The 22,077-nt window shown below is 29.0% G+C and overlaps 1 protein-coding gene across 12 annotated transcripts in view; it reads right to left on the bottom strand.

Moving 5' to 3' along the window:
* Window positions 1-1,655: 1,655 nt before the first annotated feature.
* LOC106681751 (Exchange factor for Arf 6) overlaps window positions 1,656-22,077 on the bottom strand; it is a 37,822-nt gene continuing 17,400 nt past the window's right edge. For 10 of the 12 annotated variants that reach the window (XM_014422221.2, XM_014422227.2, XM_014422232.2 and 7 more), the window contains 11 exons: window positions 19,870-20,179; window positions 18,847-19,276; window positions 16,429-16,551; window positions 14,197-14,423; window positions 12,412-12,605; window positions 11,869-12,061; window positions 11,602-11,777; window positions 9,972-10,200; window positions 9,537-9,681; window positions 8,533-8,676; window positions 1,656-6,701 (listed from right to left, as the gene is read on the bottom strand). In XM_014422221.2, coding sequence (XP_014277707.1) covers window positions 6,534-6,701; window positions 8,533-8,676; window positions 9,537-9,681; window positions 9,972-10,200; window positions 11,602-11,777; window positions 11,869-12,061; window positions 12,412-12,605; window positions 14,197-14,423; window positions 16,429-16,551; window positions 18,847-19,276; window positions 19,870-20,179 — 2,339 coding nt within the window. In that variant the 3' untranslated portion in view covers window positions 1,656-6,533. The remainder of the gene's footprint in view (window positions 6,702-8,532; window positions 8,677-9,536; window positions 9,682-9,971; window positions 10,201-11,601; window positions 11,778-11,868; window positions 12,062-12,411; window positions 12,606-14,196; window positions 14,424-16,428; window positions 16,552-18,846; window positions 19,277-19,869; window positions 20,180-22,077) is intronic. The other 2 variants (XM_014422222.2, XM_014422223.2) reach the window with 2 other exon arrangements.

Raw genomic sequence — 22,077 nt, 5'->3', positions numbered from 1 at the left:
TAAAAAGTTTTATTACCAGAAGTAAGAAAAAATTCCTTTGCCATTGACGCAAAAATTTGTTAATTCAATGGCACAACATCCTCAATGAATGTGTATTAAGGGCCAAAGGTGGCCCCACTGAGTATTAATGAAAGTTTTATCATAAATTTAACATAATAAAAATAACGTATACCAATCAAAATGTTAAAATAAAAGTTTATCTAAACGACTACATACAACACCACAAATCAAGAAAGGTAGAAAATAATAGTTCAGATGAGACCCACAAGAGGCCACCATCCAAAAAGGTATTTCTGAAGTCGAATTTTAGCAGAAAAATTAAATTTTGTAATAGGGGAGTAGGAGGTTACACAAACTCAATCACTGTTCCAACAGGGGTCAGGAGTTTTGTTCCAACATGAATGTGATCAATTGAGCTCCTGCAATATCCTACTCTCCTATTACAGATCAAAAATTTTCCTGTGAAAGTTTCACTTTGGAAATGGCTCTTTAGATGGTGCTGACCTCTTGTGGCCATCATTAGAACTATTATTTTGAACTTTCTTTGGGCAGTTGGTTAAACTATAATTTTAAAATTTCTCATTCATTATTCTTGTTCATAATTTAGAATGATGTATAACTTTGCAATCATATTTATTTATTGGTGTTTTTCATTAGTGTAATTGATTAATATTAGTATAATAAACTGTTGAAATATAAAACATTATTGTAGGAAGATAGTCCCAGTGGTGTTCAATAAAGGTATCAAAATAGTAGAAGAAAACTATTTATTATTAACCAATGTTTTGCTCCATTTTGCAGGGCTTCGTCAGGGCTGTCAGATTGAAACAAAGATGACAACTCAATCAGTTCAATTTTGTCTATTTCCCAATGTTGAAGTGATTAATTTAGTATAAACTTTTTCTCCGATCTAATAAACTATTTTGCTGGTCCCATTTATTTCCCTTCTGATATTTTCTCCTAATGTTACAGAGGACTTCTTCAGAGAATAACATGTTTAATCATTTCATTTTCCTCTTAATTTATTTTTTTTTAATATAATACAAATACAACTGTTACAAGATTAAAATATGATTAGATCATTTGCATACATATGGGAAAAACTCGAATGTGAGAAAAAAAATGATTCAGTTAGATGACACCAACAAAAAACAGTTTTTGATTTTAAATGAGTGAATCATTTTGAATTTTTAAGTCAATTGTTGAGAGTTCATTAATTTGTGGATATCGCCTAGTTTTCTCAAGTATGCAACGAAATTACTTTCTATTTCTACTAGTAGATACTTCTCAAACCTATCTTTAACAGCTATAGAACAGTTTTTTTGTATATTTCACCTCAAGAACATATAATGCTATCCTTCATCTTTAGCCACCAATAACTCAATTTTGAAAACAATTTTACATATCCAGTTTTTTCCAAGTATCTTCATTCATATTATCAAAAAAATATTTATTTGAAAAAAATAAAAGAATGAGAAGAAAGGCAGGAAAGAATAATAATTTTTAAAATAAATTTTAAGGAAATCAAGTGAAAAATTTAATTTGTAAGGTAAAAAGTTTAGATAAACAAGAAAATGCAGAAGTTATAACTTTGTAAGCACTAATTAGTAATTAAAATATCATCAGTAAAATCCATTAAAATAAAAAAAACAAAGTTATGTAAAGGAATTTTATTAATAATAAATAATACAGCGTCTAACAGAGCCATTCAATGAAAAATCTTGACACTGTATAATTTAATACTTAGATAATACTTAAGTCAAATAAATAGCTGAAATCACATATTACAGGCTATTACTTCCCAACGATTAATGAATACTGCAGTCAATTTGATCTAAAAATATGAGGAACCAATAAATAAATGCAATTTTTTTCTGTTATTTTTAAATTTTGTTTTTAATATAAGAAGATCCTTCTGATCAATTTTGCTATGCCTGCTATATCTAAATACAGACATACGTTTCCTAAAAATTAATTTATATTGCAGTGCTAGATACCCTATTTATATAAACAGTCTACTTTAACAACTTTAAATTAATAAGGGCATCAGAAAAACATGTGCATGTGTATGTATGCATACACACACGCGCACACACACACACATACATATGATGTGAAAGACATTGCAAAATTAATTGATTAATTAATTGCAATTATTTTTAATTATATATAATATTTTACACTGAAACATATAAACATTGGTCAAATTTCTGTCTATTATCTGAAGACATTCATAATTTTTTTTAATAGAGATATTACAATACAGCCACAAAATATTGGCACAAATAACTTTTTAGAACATTTTTTATTTATTTATTGAAAAATCTAAAGTATATCTTAATTTTTTTTTTTCAAAATAAGATTGTTGGATAAAAGGACAAGATATTATTAATACATGGGTTCGTATATACGGAAATATAAGTTAAGAGTGCATGTATGCATGTATACTTATATATTTCCTTATAAATAAATATATATACACACATACACATACCAGCGTACGTACCTCTACATTTATACATATATTTCATACATATATGTACAAATTTACACATAAAATTTGTTTAATAAAAGATTAAGATTTAAATATTTGAACAAAATAAAAAAAAAAAATATTCTGTACAATCTATTACATTATGTAAGGTTTAATGCTACCAGATATATATATATTTCTACGTAGAGTTTTTTCATTCTAATACGGTTATAATCCAACTTTTCCTTAAATAAATACAATGTAAGGTGGGCAGAAAATATATTGAAAAAAAAAATTTATCATAATTTTATACAAACAAAAAAGAAAATTTATAAATTAATGTTCCGATAATAATATAAAAAAATAAAATAATAAGAAAAAACAACTCACTATAACCTTAATACTTCTAAAACAATAAATTAGACATTAATAAATATTAAATGAGTATTTTCAAAAATGTACAACTCAGTATTAACATAACACATATACAAATGTATTTACACAAGTAAAAATGAAAAAAAAAATATACATAACAGGCAGTAAACATTTAGAAGTTACATTAATAAACCTTTTACATAGTATATTAAGAAAATGCAACCTAGAGATTCTATGTTTCTTTTAGGCTCATCATAATTTTCTTTGATGAACACAATTAAAATAAAAAAGCAATAATAAAGTCAACATAAACTAGTTAATATGACAGCCTTCGTTATTACATTTTTATGCCGTAAATGCACTCTACCAAGATAGTTTACAAATATAAAAATAAAACAGGTAAATCGAATACCGTACATCGTACTATTCTTTAGTTTTTTTTTTCTGAAAGAATTATTAATGTTATTGCTAAGAAAAATATACTTAAATATTCACGATTAAATGTTCTAAGTTTGTAACAGCTTAGATAAATATCTAGATTCCTAAATTAATTTTAGTGGTGCTTATTCACAAAGCCTTAGTCCAAAAATACATACTTTACTTCGAGGCACCTTTTCGTAATGTTGTAAACGACAGACTTTGACACTGTAGAATTTGTTCTTAATATTATTAATCAACAGAAAAACAATAACGTTGATCACTAATTTAAGCTCAATAAATGTTTTGGATAAAGGCTTTTCAATAAGTAATACGAACCAAATTCGGTTTAAAAACAGTTATCAATATGAAATTATTCATCTTTATAGTAATCACCATAATGTATTTTGTCTATATGCTATATTTATATTGATAAAAATGGTTTCAAATTCAGATTGAGATGACATAACCAAGAAAAGTCATTCTTTGTACATTTATAAATATATATAACTTTATATATTATATATGATTTCTGTTATATATATAATTAGTGCGGTAATGTAATGCGATTCAAATTTCAACATACCTCAAATAAATCTAAATTGAAAATTTTTAAAAACAAGAATTAAGAGTATCTATTCCAGAACATGAACATGAACTAAAAAGGGAATTCCCTAAAAAGCTTTTAATGAATGCTCTTAATCATATAATAATTGTCTTTTATTTTGAAAATTAATATGGATTCATGTCTCCCATACGCTAAGTAGGTACCTAAGAATACAAATTGTATATTTTTATTATCCGCAAATTGTAATTCAGTCTACTGAATGGCTAATGGAAAGAAACTTGACCGACAAAAGTTGTTTACTTTTTCTTATTCTTGATTTCTTGGGCTTGATTCACAGAAGCCCAAAATCATTTTGTTGAGTATGTTATATAAGAATTTGTTGAACAAAATATTCTCTGCAGTTTACAGGAAGGTCTTATGTTGTTTTCACAAACTTAGAAATAAAAAGTTTTCTCTTGAAGGATATGCATTATAATTTACTTTCCGGTCATGTCAAAATGTTTAAATATGCAAAGATTTGACAAATTAACTTCCTAACGACTAGGAATTAAATATACAAACTGAATGTTGTCAAAAAGAATGAAGGTTGCTAAATAAATTAAATGAATTTTCTACATTAATACATATTTAAAATATATAAATGGAAATAAAAATTAGAATCAGATGTGAATTATTTAGTGGTCCCCACTATTACATCATAAATAACACCTTTACCCAAACCCTGCTCATGGATAGTTTGCACAGTAACAAATATATCTCCAGATACATTTACAGTTAATATATTCTTGATATCTTGTAATAAATTTCATATCGATTCGTTTGTATTTATATTTTAATATGCCTCTACAAAACTTAAAAGTTAAAAAAAAAAAATTAAATATATTTTCTTTACAAGTTGACTTGGTATTAGTTAAAATTTGATCACCACCACTCAGAGCCTGCACTTTCTAAAAATTAAATTATATAATAAAGAAAAAATATTACAACACAAGAGTACAAATTATGACATTACTTGGTAATTCATTTAAGATACATTGAAACCAACAAAATATATATATATTAAAAAAAGGTATAGATTTAAAAAAATTCATTATCTTGAAATCATAATATCATTATAGTTAACAATTTTTATTATTTTATATAACATCAAGATCTGCAAGGAACAATATTGAAAAATCATATTACTTAAATTTATTTTATTTTTTATATAGACTGAAATATATTCTTCAAAATTTATTAAAATGAAATATTGTTGAATGTGCACTTAAGAAAAAATTAATAAACATTAATGACCTGCTAATTCATAATCATTTGGAATGGCACCAGTAAAATACAATTTCTATAAGTGAGAATAAAATTTAATGTTCAAATTTAATTACTAAATTCCCATCAATACAATGGGAACGATAAATAATAAACAAATAACTAAAATACTTTTTTGCCCCAACAAAAATAAAAAAACTTCTAAGAATTTGTTGATAAAATATCAATGTTTCATTAACACTGGTTCAAACAAAAACATGAAATAAGAAATGGTAAGGTAAGTTATTTTAAAAAATAAAATGAAACAAAATGTCAGCTACAAATATCGAAAAATATAAGAGATGGGGATGAATACATTTACAAAATTAACATAGATCAAATTAATAAAGACCTCAATAAGTTTTGTTTCCTAATTTTTCATAATCTAGATCATAATTTCATTTCAACAGATTCTAATTACAAAATGAAATTCTTCACTAAATAGATTCTAGGTAATTTGATTTCAGATCTAAATAGCCATTCTTTTCAAATCATCAGCACAGTACTGCTATACTCGAAAAAATAAAAAGAAACAAGTGGCGCAAATGCCTCCGGTATAAATACATCAGTCTTGGTATTTTTTCCTTAATAGAAAAAGAAGAAAAAAAAAAATTATTCGGGAAGTTTGTTCTATGTGAGCAGCATAACTTTGAAAATCAGAGGAACAAAAATTCATTAATTTGAATGAGCATTGAGAATACACTTAAACATTCTAAAAATAAATAAACAATAATAATATAATTAAGTAAAAAAAGGTGCAGAGAATATCCAAAAATGCTAAATATTTACTCAGTTTGTACTTATCCATTACTTAGATCTACTTTAGAGAAATTACAACTAATTGCAAATATGTTTTAATTGAGAATTAATTTGCGAATGCATATAAAAAAGTTGTAAACAAAAGTCAAAATATAAAATTCCCCGTCTCTTAATTTTGTACTTCACTGAATATTAAAAATGAAAATGAAAAAAAAAGTGATGTTAGAGAGGGGAGGAGAACTAGTATTTCATTATGATTGACTGTATAGATAAAGGCTAGAAAAGAATAGAATATAACATATGCGAGCTAAACATCGTTAATAGAATTTTCAACAATAATTATAAATAATTTCAGCTATTTCCTCAATTATAGGCATTCCTTTGAACATATTTGTACAAAAGATAAACATTTAACAACTATACTAACTAGGTGAGATTGGTAACGACTAGGAATGTACATTTAAAGCCTTTGAAAAGACTTAAAACAGCTTAATTGCTCAAATCCTTCTCAACTCCTCCATTATTTTCATCTTCGCACAACAGAAAAGTCAATATCAGAGTCATTTTCGAATGGCTAAGAAGTGAGATAAGAGTTTTTATAATTGCAATGTATTAAAGAATGCAGGCAGAAATGAACCGTCAGCCCAGGTCCGGAGCTCTGTAAGTATACCTGCCTCTTCGTTCGCCATCTACGCCCGTCTCTTCCACGCTTTCCCCGATGCTCTCTATTAACGAGCCTTCTATCATATCTGGCAGCTGAGACATTCGTGATCTTAGTAAATAAGCGTATGTCTTGTATTTCTTTATCTGTCAACAGGTAAACAATCAAAATAAATATACTATTCTACTAAAAAGAATTGAGTGTATATATTTTAAAAAAATTATAATTAAATAATGGGCCCAATACCATAAAACCACCTCCTTTTCCTGTCATACACCAAATTTTGATGTCTCATGAATGGAGGAGCCATGTTAAAACCCAATTTTGGTATTTCAAATTCAGGTTTTTGCCAGCCAAGGATGTGGTTTATATATATATAAAAAGCAATGTTGATAGTATAAGCACTCGGGCAACCAACAATAAACTTACATTAAACACTGAAAAGACTAAAGTCATCATAATCAGATCTCCCTCTCTCTCCTTAAATCTATTCCAGGACCTCCCAATGTTACCTTGAACAGTACTCCAATCTCATTCCACATGTCAGTCAAAAACCTTAGAGTCACTTTTGACCAAACTTTATCCAGGAAACCAAACATCTCCTAATTTTTCCATTAAACCATAGCAATCCTTAAACAATTTAATAGACTCTGTTATCTTCTTCCACTTAAAAACCACTAATTCTTAGTTTCCTCCCTTGTTTTCCACCACTTTGACTATGGGTGCCTGGTATACTAAAGTATATCTATGGCTGTCTCTCGAGTGAACTCAAAGCTAAACCTAAATGTCTTGTTATGACCAGACCTTTCCTTGCTTATGTATGGGGGAAATCAGCTCTGAAGTCAATTTGAAATTATCCATTTCAGAAGAGCTTTAGTAACGTAATATAACAGAATGAATGATTGAAATAGAAGTACTGAACTAAAGAATAATTATGGTAGACGGGAGTAAGCCAGAAATAATTTAATATGGTTAGTGAATTAAATTAAATTTGGATTATCGAATAGTAATTACGATGCTGAGACGAGACTGGATTATGATGATAATGAGGGGGTCACCATTTTGTAGTGCACTGGGTTGTTGATGGCAAGGCATGCTTCGCTCACTTGATTTGATCATATTATGCCCCATGTGGGATGGGTCCCCTGTTCTGTGATCTACTGGAGATAGAGGTGCCAGCCTCTGGGCTATGTGCTCCCTGCGCCACGGTCGGAGCCGGTTCCTCTAGCCAGTTGTCCTTGCTTTTCGGTAGTTTGTCCAGACCCATGAGGTGACAGTTTCTTCTCTTCTTCATAGCTGACACAGATGCCAGTTGATAATTGTGCCAATAAATGGCACCCCTTTGGCTATTTCAATAATAAAATTATTGATTATAAATCCTCCCCATCTTAAACTCCCCCAAAACCAAAACAACAGGCCTTTGGACTGAACATGTTTTATGAATTGCTCGATACGATTTGTTTTTAAGATCACCCAAGATTTTAACCCAAATAGATAATATAACCCAATATATTATGCCAAGTTGAAGTGGTTCTATCCTTCCTACTAATTCCACTATTTCCTCACTCCCTGAACCCACGGGGCTGACTCAGTGAAACAGAAAATAATTATACGCTACACCAGGATTCGAATCTGAGCCCTTCAAGTAAGTAGCACAGCTCCATTACTCACTAAGCTGCTCTGCTCCCCAAAAATATTTAAAGTAAATAAATTCTAAAAAGTAGCTAATCAAAACACATTTCACTGGTAGTTTATGTATTCAAATAATTATAATTTCAACTGCTGTACTGAATAAATAACCATATAGTAATTCATTTAAGATGTACAAGGGCCGCGATCAACATTATAAAAAAAACATTGAGTAAAAATAATATTTTAATTTTGACCCCGGCCATGAACAAATTAAATTTTCTTAGATTATTTTCTATTTAAAATAAAAATAATTTAAAAAATAAATAAATAATGGAATTTGTTTACCTCATATTGTAGATAGTTATCTTTTTCCCTAAAATTGTAAAGAGCTAACTGTTTGGCACCTCTTTCAGGCGGGTGCCGCCTGTGGGTTTCGAGTTCACTTTCTAATTTTTGAACCATGGCGTCGTGGTCACGAAGTTGCTCTCTCTGCCAAATAAAAATAAATAAATACTATATAATATATCCATTTTTAAATAAAAATAAATAGTTTAATTAAGCCATATAATGTTGAATTTCATTTTTATTCTAAATATTGATAATTAGTTTTGTTTAATCAAATAGTGAGCTAACCAATTTTTATCAGTAAGAAGATACAGTATTCAAAATAATATATTGTTCCAAACAGTCAACATGTCAGCTTCATCTTCGAAATTATGCTAACAAGATTGCCGTGAAATATTTTTAGTCAAAAAAGGGTGCCTTGGCGAAAAACTTTTGGGAATAACGGGTCAACAGGTAGGATGTGCATCCAGTTGTTAAGCTATCATCAAGATAAGAAATCCATAACTTGCTCTAAACATAAATTCAATTGCACTGTATTGTGCTAATAAAGTTGATATTTAATTATAAGAATATTTTCGGGTGCCTGTTTGTGTTGATTTTCTAGTAATCAATAGCCCTCACATAAAAAGTAACCACTTGTTAAATTACATTAAAAATAATCCACATAACTGTGTTATATTGTAAGGGTGGTCAAAGTGGGACAGCTTCAGTGGCAGGCCATATAATAAGAAAGACCTAGGATCAGATTTCTAGGATGATCCTGGACGAAAGAATTTATGGGACAAGGAGAGTAGGAAGACTTCGGCTCTGATGGCTCGTTTGAGTGGCAATTTTACAATAAATTTATTATTTTATTTTTTTGTCATACAAATGTAAACCAATTCAACAAGGATATTAATACACTTGCCTGATAGTTTCATAAAACAAATAAACTATCATATACAAAATCTCAATTTCTTAATCTTTGACATTAATTAGTTTAAAATAAACTACTGAAAACTTACAAGATTCATTTTTGTATGACTTGAAGGAAGAAGAGGTCTTTGAAATTTCTTCTGAGAACCGACTGCACCTGGCAAAGGTTGCGCAGAAAAGCTGGCACACACAAAGTTTATGGTATCTATCCATGATTGAAGTTCCTTCGAATCACTAAAAAATAGGAGACATTATTGATTATTATTAAAAAAAAATAACTATAATGGGATAAACATAAGAAGTGATCATTTTCAACAACTAAAACAAGACTTAATTAAGAACATTAAGTGATTGATAGAATCAATAAGTAATGACATATTTGAAAACATGATAATAAATACAATAATGAACATCTTAAATTGGAATTTTTTCTTTTAAGAAATAACTTTCAAGAGAAAGGACATCATAGGACTCAAATTGAGTTTTATTTTCTTAAAATGGCTAAGGTAGAGAGTTGAACATACCTAGTCTGAAACAGGTAAACCGCTTGATCAGCAGTTTCGAGCCTGAAAACGTGGAGTTTTTTAGTGTAGTCGGTAGCTTTAGTAGCTAACGAATGGTGTATTCTAATGGCATTGTGAAGATTGTCACTGAGTTGAGTTTTACGAAAGCCATGCTCATCCTTATGAAGATAGAGAACGAGATCTCGAAGTGTACAATAATACATTTTCCAACCTCTTTTCCCAAGTGGAGCTAAAATTTTGTTAATTAATTAATTAATTAATCAATTAAATTGATATATACATAAATAGCTATATTTTTTTAATCTTATTGTTTAATACTAAATTGCATTGTTGTAATAGATTATTATCACACAATAGGCATCGAGAATCTCGAGGAATCCTTATCTCTTCATGACATTAAAAGAATACAATCTTCATACATATTATTGGACAATAACAATAATCCCCCAAAAGGCATTTGCTAAGGCCTTCGTTTGTTTTTGTTTTTTCAAAAATATAAAAAAAATTCAATAACTTCAACAATATGATTCCCCCAATCAACACGAAACTTATGAGTGATTTAGGGCTATTTAAACTGTAAAAAATACAACAAACCAGACCAATGTGGACAATTTAGAACTGGAGAGTGTAAATTCAGCTTGTAACAGTTATAGTAATGTTGGATTTGGATAAGATTGGGTGTAATAAATTTATTTCTTGAACAAAGGACAATTATTATTATTATTCTATGGGCAACAGACCATGGAGGCCTAAGTCCTCGCGCTATGTATTTCCTAATATTAGGATGTAATATTCCTAATATTAGGAAATACATTTGAGCGTTTCTTAACGTGGTTTTCGCAGGGTAGGTTCTAGGGTGGCTAACGGGCCTCACAAATGCCCAGGGGGAGGTTGTCAGTGAGTTTTGCATTATTTTGTGCTTGAAAAAAGCCCGGGTGGGACCGGGATTCGATCCGAGAGCCTGTGAATTGGTAGTCTGGCACGTTACCACGCTGCTACCGCTGCCCCTGCCAGCCAAACACAGGACAATGGGCAGTATAAATATTAACTTCCGCAAATCAAGTTCAAAAATGTTTAATTTTTTATTTTTAATCAAATTCATATTTAACAGTTCCAAAAGATGCTTAAAACAAATCTGACTTGATTCTCCCTTAAAAAAATTCTTTTGGCCTCCTTTGCTGAAAGTATTTTTTTGTTTTTGTAATTTTTAATACATTTTAACTCGTTTAATACAATCAAAAATCTACTGTTCTTATTCTGCTTGAAAAAACAAATTTATTGGAATAAGATAGTACAAAATAATTCTAAATTTGTCTAAAAAATATTTTATTAAGCTGCTAGAGATTCAAAGTAAAATACCAAATAAATAAAATATAAAGCATATGGATTAATGGGGCAGAACTAAAGAAGAGGGGACTAATTCAATACTAAGTTTTTTTAAAAATAAATTAATGTAAAAAATTTATTGAATTCAATCAAGCTGTTCATAAGTGTTGATGCATGATATCCAAAAAGAAAAAAAAAAGGCTTAAATTCTAGATAATTAAAGAGAAAGTTCTGGCCTACATACAAGACTGAATAAATAATTTGTACGCAACCACACAACACACATATAGTTTAAAATAATTACTTTTTTTCCCATTTGGTTCTACACAACACTTTCTCATGACATATCCCTTTTTATATTCTATCGCAGGGGCAGAAGAAGGTACGTCAAATAACCCTTTGGCAGTCTGGACGATAGTATTTCCAGTTTGATTTTCAGGTCCAGGTTTCACAGATGGTTGTTCGTCAGTTTCACTATCCCTGATTAAAAAGTAAAACAAAAAACATTAAACAAATTTAAAAAATAAATAAATAACCTTTTTCAGAATAGATACAGTTTGTAACAACTTACACAGCCCATTCTAAAGGATAATTTTTGATTGATTGATAAAGATTTTTCAATATCTCTCGAGGAAAATTTTCACCATCATTTAATTCTGCTAAATTATCGATGAATTCGTTACATGTCATTTTACGACCGATTGTCTGACCATGCAAGTCCGTATTGAGCAACATTATGGCACATGTTAAAGTATGCACAGCATCTGTAAATATCAAAAACAATTATTGACATTTATCCTTATTTATACACTATCTAGTTGTACAGGAAACTCAAACAGGACATATAAGAAATTTCTTAATGATTGATTGTAAAGGGTTGTACCTAATTTCTAAGGGATGGATAATGTTATAAGGAGCTAGATGGTAATATCACTTCTATAGGACCCTTGGGAGTTGACAAATGGTTTCAATCAAGTAGTGCTTCTTATCACTAATTGCTAAGCAACCTTTAGCGATAGCTGAGTATATGTTTAGGGTATTGTGAGTCAGGAGATGGTGCTTTTTTCATACAATTATAAGATAAAAAGTTAATTTAAAAAATAAAAAAACTAACCTTGAGAGCTGAAAACAGCTGGATTACAGTCGAGATAGCGCTTGCTAAAATGGACTAGAACTCTTTCCCTTTCCTGAGTTTCTCCAGTTAAACAAAACTGTGTTAAGAACTTCCTCAGCGCAGCATCCAGCGTATCCTCGCTAAACGTAAAGTACTTGAGGTACTCTTCCGCTACTGCTCGACTGAAGTCATTACTGATTAAAAAATTTAGTTAAATACGATGTCATAATAAATTATTACTTATTAATAAAGTGATGAACGAAATAACTATTAAAATGAACTTCTCAGTAGTCCAGAAGTTAATGTAGTGTCTTTGATTAACTTGGATACTTTAAGAATGTTTCTAAAGGAGTTAGGTATAAAACAGAGGTCATTCAGCCTAGTTAGTAAAGTTCCATAGATATTTGTTCATCATGGAAACAATATTTGTTTATCATGGAAACAATTGTCCATGATAATGCCTCATTTGAAAAACAAAACTTTTTAGCTTATATAATTTTAACAATGATATAGTTTTTAAAAAAGAATTTATGAATAATATTCATTCATATATTTTAGAGATAAATAACAGCTGAGAATAAGAGATGAAAAAAAAAAAATAGTTTTTTAAAAATAATTACAAGTACTTCCATGAGTTTTCTACATAAAGTATCTTTTAATAATATAACTGGGATGAAGAGGATTCTATTTGAAAATGGACAATGAATTAAGGCTGAAATCTTACAAATATGTTAAATATATTGTAGCGTAACTTCCTTCCGGGCCAAAGAAAAAAAAAATTGTGGTAATGTTCCATATTGTTTTCAATGCCAAAAGACTGAATATGTGACAGAACTAATTAAATATGGAAAATTATATAGAAATTAGCTTAGTAATAAATCAGTAATTACAATTTAACCCTCAGACATTTTCAGATAAAATCGATTGACTGGACCAGAACAATACACTTTTTTTTAAAATTAATTATTTAAAAAAAAATCGAAATCAAGGGCATGAAACCCTCCAATCCCGCCGTCCATGGTAGCCTTACTTATCTCACTTTTCAAACAGACTATTATAGCGAGTAGGTTGGTCGATGTACGACATGTCACAATCTCACAAGAGATCATAACACTAAAAAAAAAAGCAATCCTTCCCCGCCAGACCCACCTCGCTAAGACCCCAGGAGAGCGTCTGTGCTATATCACTTTTGAAATATTTGCGTAAAACGGGAAGAGACTTTAAAATAGTTAAATAGAGCAATATTTAAAAAGCGCCTGAAATTATAAAACGGCATGAACCATTATTATTAAGGAGCCAACAAAATATTTTCTTTATAGCCTCAAAAGAACATTCGCAAAATCAACTAACCTCTCAATAACACTGTACTGCACTCGTAACCTTTTTCACACCGAATAAAACATCATTCTTGAATTGAGCGATCAAATCAATCGGTTATCTATTGTTTCTCGACCGAATGAGACAACCTTGTTACACTATATAATGTAAAACTGTTATAAAATGTTAATAGTTCTATATGATGGTGTGAATTAAATATAATTGTTCTATAGTTCATTTCATAAAAAATGAACAACTCAGTGGTCCAAAAGTTTGTGTCTTAGTATAACGTCACTATGAAATGAAAAAGTATTGTCATTAAAATAAACTTGTTTTGATAACCCTATGAAAGAGGCAAGGCCAATTTTTCTTTGTATTACATTAAATACCATGAGATTACCATGAATGCTCAAACAAATTTTTAAAAAACACTAATTACAACAAAAAACATAAATAATGAATACCCACTTTTTACTGAGATGTCGTGAAACGTCAGATTTCTTGAACCCGTCCAAAGTATACAATCTTTTAGCAAGCCTTACTGCAGAAGGTATATCCACCGCTTTCGGGCTGTAGTGATAGCTGTGCAGAGAATCGACATCGCTTTCTTCTTCTGGCGGAGAAATAGATTTAGCCAAGTTTGCAGCTCCTTCAGTTAGGTGCATCAAGCTTTCATCATCCACATCTTCAAGAGCCTGTATTTTATAGTCATAGTAATTTATTATGTTACAAATTATATCTATAATATAATCATAAAATTTATTGACATATAATACATTTGTATCATGTAATTTTTTAAAATTTAAATAGTAAATAATAGAAAATTACTTCTGAACAGAGCTTATAATAATAAGTTTGATGAATATTTATATTATATTATTTATTAAAAATAAATAAATAAACCTCTAAATATATAAAAACCTTCTAAAGCTACATAGAAAACTTTCATAAAACATAAAAAATATTTCATATGGCTCACTCTTCACCATCAGTCAATCCAAATTGTTTCAATAATTCACCCACATCGTAAATATCTGCCGAATATATTTTTCTGAAGACTAGATAACTTTTTTTTTTTTTTTAATGAAAATTTGTATTTAACAGTTTTTAAGAATGCTAAAAACAAATCTTGCTTTTTCTAAAAAAATATTTTTGCCCTGCTTTATAGGTTTTATTAATTGCTTTATTTGGTTTTAGTGAATTTGTAAAAATTTAAACTCATTTAATACAATTAAAAATATATTTTTGTATTTCTACACTTAAAATAAATTGATAGATATATTATTATCTCCCTATGTCTTGACAAGAGAAGAGTATTGAAATAATTAGGACTGACTGACCTCGCAAAGAGATTTAAAATATTATTTCATAAGAGAAATAAATTTGATAATCATATTGAAAGAAGATAGTTGACTGTATGAAGTAGACTGTAGGAAGATATTCCGGGTGGCGGTCAATATTGACTAACTATCTATCAAACACTATCTTTCTACAATAAAGTTGATATTTGTTTTTCACACCTTAAATATGAATTTATATAGGAATCAAAAAATAAAATTTTTAGGTTCCAAAAATTTATAATATATAGAAAATTAGTACTTAAGGGTTCATACTAAAAGCACTTTTTTTCTAAAAAAAAAATATTTTTTTGGTTTACTTTTATCGAAATACTTTATTTTTAATTCACCTCAGCCCCAGTCACCACTAAATAATGAAAAATGGCCAACTCATTCTAGTGAATGAATTATTTGAATCTGATGTATAAGGAAAATTAGGAATCCACAAATCCACAAGGAATATATTCCAAAATTCATTTATTTATCTCATATTTTGGAATAATCTAGTACAAGAGACATGACACATAGCCCTGATTCTGGGTAAAAAGCAATAATGTAATAATTACTATTCAGACAGAGAAAGATCTAAACTAAAATGATGGAATTATTTGATTTTTACAATACTATGGGTATTTATGATGTGTTAAATGTGAAATGTTTTACCATGTTAAATGTGTAACATCTCCCAGCAACTTGTTTTATAACCTTTCCTTCCAAAACTTCATGTTATTGTTTACTTTTAAGTTTTGATTAAAGTAATTTATTACATGCCTAAATTGAGTGAAAAGTGAAAAATTGGATACAGAGTGTCTTATTGATCTTGTAACTTGTGAAGAAGAAAATCAAGATGAGCTAATTGACAACAGTCATCACATCATTATTATTGTCATCCATTGTTTTATTAGTTTTAAAAACATCCAAAACAATGAAAACTCAAACTACGAGCAAGTGACCTAACACAACAAACAAAATGGTGATGAACTCAGCTGGCCTGTTGTGTGATGTCATTCTCCATTTTACAGACTCTCAACCATGTTATATGTTACGTTTTAACATGGTAAAAGAAGGAAATATCTCTCCATTTAACATGAGTTTTTCCATTTAATATGCTTTAACATGTTAAACTAAAGATCATGAATACTCCTACTATAGATATAAAATTTCAAATAGAAGAAAGTAAAACAGTAAAATAAATAAAAAAATAAAATATTTATTTTTCAATATATTAAAATAATCAATTTACATTTAATATTGTAATAATATCATCAGAAAATTTATGTTAGTATTGAGAATGAATTTACAGCACACATGTTATACTTATAATCACTTACAGGAAAGCAAAATTAATGTTCTTGTAACAAACCTCATAGCCAATGGGATGATCTCCTTGATACAAGTCACAATCCCTGGAATTTGGTCGTGAATATCTTCTCGGGCTACTTGACCTACTGCTAATATTATCGTTGTGTTTATCAGGACCTTTAACCTGTATATGAAACAAAATTTGAAATAATCATCTGTTTTATAAATTAGATGAAAAAAAATATATAATTTATCTAACTCACTACAACACAACAAAATGAATAAAAGGAACAAAATTGTATTAATGATATTTCCATAGCTACTGTAAAGAAGTTGATGAGTCTAGATATTTAGAGTTAATAACTTCTTCACTGTAGATTTGGATATATCTTTTCTTCAGGAAAAAATTGTTTTATTTTTTTTTTCAACCAGACTTAATGGGTTTGAAGACTTGAAAAAATAATTTATTTTAAATTACTATTGAATAAATTTATAAATGTCATTTATTATAGCTAGTTGGTCACTGTCAACTGTGGAAAAACAGCCAGCCATTTAATAAATTCCTACTTCCGATTCTAACCCAAATACTTATGCTATACTATTCTCACGTTTACTCCATGTTGATTTTTTGTTTTATTACCTCTTTAGGGTCCTTTTTTTTTTTTTTGGAGAGGAAGATAAGTAAACAGATGTGAAGTGCTTACTTAATAATTTCATATAAGAAACAAACAATATTGAGAATCAAGGATAAAACTCAAAACTGATATAAAAACAATATCGATCCTCTTACAAAAAACTTATGAACATAAATTTAAATTTTTATGTTTATTTTTTCACACTTCAAAAAAAAAAAAAAAAAAAAGTCGAATGGTCTTTTAGAAATAATTCTTTAAATGTCAATACTTACAATACAGAAAAAAAAAAGCATTTGTCAGAACTGTTTGGCTTTAGCTTATACTCTTTAAATTCTTACTCCTAATTTAGGACTAAAATTAACAATCTAAAACTTTTTACACACTTTCATACAAATTCGAGCGATTTCTGTACCAAGACAAAGTCTACAATCTAGCTATGATATTTAGGCAATCTAAAGACAAATTTGTTTCTCCAGACCAGCTCTTGGATCAAAATAGAATAAAAAATACACAATTTGAAAACCCTTTCTCATTGGGAACAGAGAAAAAGTAATCAAGTGAAGAAGAGCAAGACACCTCAAATAGCTATTACTTCTACCACAAGATTCTGAACAAGAAGGTACCAAAAGAACAGATGGTGACATAAGCTTTCTTCATTATCCTAAAGGTGTACATGGGCTCATGAACGATAACCCCCCCCCTTTCCAGAAAACACAATTTCCTAGTAAATCTTAGAGATATTAAAATCGTTTTTACACATTTAATTTATTTTCCATTATCTTTTCCCCTAAGAGCTGAGACAATGATTCAAAGTCGCATGAAATCAAATGGTCGAAGTTTCATAAATTCCTGCTGTCTTTTAATTTCAGTGTTGAAAGTATATTCCATCCGAAATGAGGTCCCATTACAAAATCTCATAAAATGCAAATAGCAGCCAAATTCAGAAACAAATGAGGTTAATACGTGTACACACTACTGTCTACATACATTGTCAGGAAACATTCTCTAAACAAGTTTGTAAGTGATCGGTCGACTTTGTAGACAAGTGTATATAAAGCTAACACGATCCATTCCATCTAGAAGATCAGCAACACACTATTTAAATCTTAAACCATTTACCATAAAATGGTAACCACTCTTAAGTATGAAAATTTGAAATTCATTAGAAGGGTGGGCTCAATATTGAATTGAATTAAAAGTTAGCTCAGCTATTGAAAATTTTTCAGTATCAATTTTAATTGAACCAAATACAGAGTGAGGGGAGGGGGTTAAAATTTGTTAATATTGCAAATAAATGCTTAATTTCCAATACCGTAATCAGATAAATACTATGCAAGTTAAGTTTTTAAAAAATTTTTTTTAATAAAAATTAATGATTAAATTTTTGATAGAATAAAAATTAATACTGGATTCTGAAAAAGAAAAAAAATTCTTACGATCGATTACATAATCCTCTTGATCACTAATACACAAAATCTTATTTATTTAACAATATCAATATTAATATAACTTTTTTTGTGCAGCTACTCAGTTATTTATTTTCAAATAGCTGAGAAGATAACTTCCATTACTAACTCTTATAATAGAAACTTATTACTCGTTAGATTCAAACATAAGTCTCTTTGGTTTGCATTAATGTATGTTAGCCTCTTTAGACAAGCTTAATTTTAATGCGATCAAAAATAAAGGTAAATATATCAATTAATTATTCATTTATATGAATATTGAACAAAGGGATTATCGTGGCATACAAAATGAGAAGAAATATCTCCAATCAAAGATACACTAAACTAATCAAAAAAAAGAAATGATGCCGAACTACCAAATGTAATAGATTGACTAGCCTGTATGACGATCCTATGGTCTCCATCTTTGGCTGAGATCCCATTATTTCTCCTCGACTTGTTCGTTTCACTAACGAGTAGGGTAGAGTCACTGTCACTTGGATCGCTCACCTCCATAACAAGATCTCTCGCGATGATTTCGGAATCCTCTTCCTGAAAATCTGGTGAGCTAATATTTGAAACGGCTTCCGATTGTGACAGATCACCGCCAGTAGGGGCAGCAGTAGTGGTAGGAGCTAGTCGAGCCTTGTCAGAATCGGATGAATTAGATGACATCACAGAACTGGATACTGAAGTCGGCGAAGCTGGAGATCCAGATCTTCTAGGAGATGCGTTATCAGATGATGAGGTGGTTTGGGATGAGGAGGAATCAGAAAGTGGTGCATTGTACGTCCATACAATACGTTGGTCTTCTCCTTCACTCTCCTGCCTAGAAAAGTAATATCATCAGGTTATAGAAATATAAATATATGTTATCAAACTTTGAAATAAAATAAGATTTAACAAGTCATGTCCGGCAAGTTAGTCTTTTTTTTGGATTTAAAAAAAAAAATTACAGGATATCGTAGAAATATATGTTACTTATTTTTCCACCTAAACATCTTCCCATTCTGTGCAGGTTCTCATAGAACTGTCCTGCCATTCAAATAGGAATAGTAGTTTCTGAAAATAGCTTGCTCAAAATTCTTCAGCTTTATATATTAGTATGGATATCAATAAATATTAAGGGTAGAGTTTATTATTGCTAAACCTTTAGGGGACCATGATGGTGTAGTTAAAATTTGGTAAAATTTCACTACTACTAACAGTACCTACTTACAAATTATACAAAACTGGTTTGGTTATAGTCCGAAACTAAATTGTGTCCAACTAATACTGCTTATGTTTAGATAATCTGTTATTAACAAATGCAGAGTTTGGACTGTTAAATAAATGTAGTAGTCAGCCTAATGATAATTTTTTTTTTTTTTATTTTTTGTTTACAATTGTTTTTAAATTACAAAAAAAAAAAGTATAAATAACCTTGTATCTAAGAGGGTATTGAGTGACGACGTAACATCATCATCAATGTCTATTGAAACAGTCGATACAGAATCCTTATTGAACTGAAGGTGATCTTCGGACTTAGACGTTCTGACAACGTAAGACGAAGATGCTGGTGTTGGCGACGTTCCGGCAGAATTTGTTTTACCTCTAGCTTCTCTTTCAGTCTCGATAGGGCTTGTAGGAACTGAATTATGCTTCTCGTGACTATGGTGATGGCGGTTATTGTAATTGTGCATATTATTACGCAAAGAATCCACTTTGCGTTGTTGCTTTGGAAGAACAGATCCTAAAAATGATAACTTGTATAGTCATATCATACAGCACAGTAAATTAATATAATTTCAATTTTTTTAAAACCCCTAACATTTAAATAAAATGAAAAATAAGAAAGTTGAGATACAATAACAAAATTAGTAGATGCAGTTGTTCAATAATTTATAATTAGAGACTGGATTTTTATGCAATTGCATCTTTTGTTCCCTAGCTTCAAATTCCAATAAACCTTAACAAAAATTTGAATCATGGAGAAGATTCAACTAACCCTAATTTTATTGCACAATTGCACATTTTGCTCTTTTTGGGATAAATTTTGATTTTTGTTGTATACAATTTAATGCTTGAACAAAATTTCTCATATTGTAAACTTAAAAGTAAATGTATACCAATATTTTTTTATTTTGATTCAATTTTAAGATTTTTTTCTATATTTAATTTAAAGTTTAAAATTGACAAATTTGGAGTTAAGGAATGCATTAATAAACTTATCCTAAGAAAAACAAACAAACGAATAAACACAAGTGACGAATTTTCTTGAAATAGTATTAACCAGAGGTTTCGGGTAACTATAAAAGTCTCTCTGGAATTCGCAAGTTATAGAGAACACTCAATGTCTTCCATCTGACTTTGTTATGATAATGGAAATTTTAATTTTTTTATATATTATTATATTATATTACTTATGCATTTTATTTTAAATACAAACTATAAAAAAAATTAATTGGTCTGATCAATATGAATATATCTTTACATTTTTAATCAAAACTTCTTAAAGTTTTCAACATTGACTTATTTGTTGTTACTTTTTTTGGTTAATGGTGAATTCATATGTAAACACACAATTGAAAAGCACAGAAGAAGAGTATGCTATAAGAAATTTTAGGGGATATTGAAAACGGCACTTTTCCTGGAAGAATATTTTCAAATACTCCTTTCTAAATTGTGGTTGTGCTTAGTTTTTCTAAAACTTAAAATTGAGGTAGTTTTAAGAAGTTGAAAAATTGAATTCCACTCTCCATAATAGGAACATAAAATCATTAAATACAATCAAGATTCCTCACAGTTTTTCAATTATAATTAAAAGTTCAGGCATTTGAACAAAGTGGAGTAGTTTTTTATGTATGTTTCCATATATGTGATTATTTAGTGAGTTTAATTTGATTCAAACAAAAAAAAAAGTTAAGTAAGTTTTTCATGTATTAATATTATAAATTAAACAGTAAAGTTGATGATTAACGCAGTATTTAGGTGTTGTATAAACATTTTAAGTTTTCACTGCATGATTTTTATAACTTTTAGGTTTTTTTACCGCATAAAAATCCGGTCTCAACGATAACAATTATCAAATTAACTCTTATTAAAACAAAATATAATTAAGATTAGTTAAAAGGCTTACACACTGATAAACACGATTCAAAAAAAAAAAGTTAAGTAAACTTTTCATGTATTAATATTAAAAATTAAACAGTAAAGTTGATGACTAACGCAGTATTTAGGTGTTGTATAGACATTTTGAGTTTTTACTGCATGATTTTTAATGCATAAAAATCCGGTCTCAACTACACCAATTATCAAATTACCTCTTATTAAAACAAAATATAATTATATAGTTGACCATAAAAATTTAAATATAAGATGGTCAGGGTAGCGGTGAAAAAAGAATAAATAGTTTATAACTATTTTAATGTCCGACGTTTCGCCCCACTTTGCAGGGCTAAAAAGAAACAAAAGAAAACAGAGAATATTACAACAATAAGATACAATAAGGTAATTTAAGTTAGGATGAATATTATGTTAAATTAAAGTGATAAGAAATTACATATAAATAAAAGGAAGGAAGACATAAAATAGTATCAATATAAAATAAACTTGAATAAACAGTGATAAGAATAAAAAATAAGTAACAAT

Source organism: Halyomorpha halys, unplaced genomic scaffold, assembly GCF_000696795.3.
Source record: "Halyomorpha halys isolate HHAL.00 unplaced genomic scaffold, Hhal_1.1 Scaffold363.1, whole genome shotgun sequence".
Taxonomy (NCBI): Eukaryota; Metazoa; Arthropoda; class Insecta; order Hemiptera; family Pentatomidae; genus Halyomorpha; species Halyomorpha halys.
This window is presented reverse-complemented; position numbering and strand designations above follow the sequence as displayed.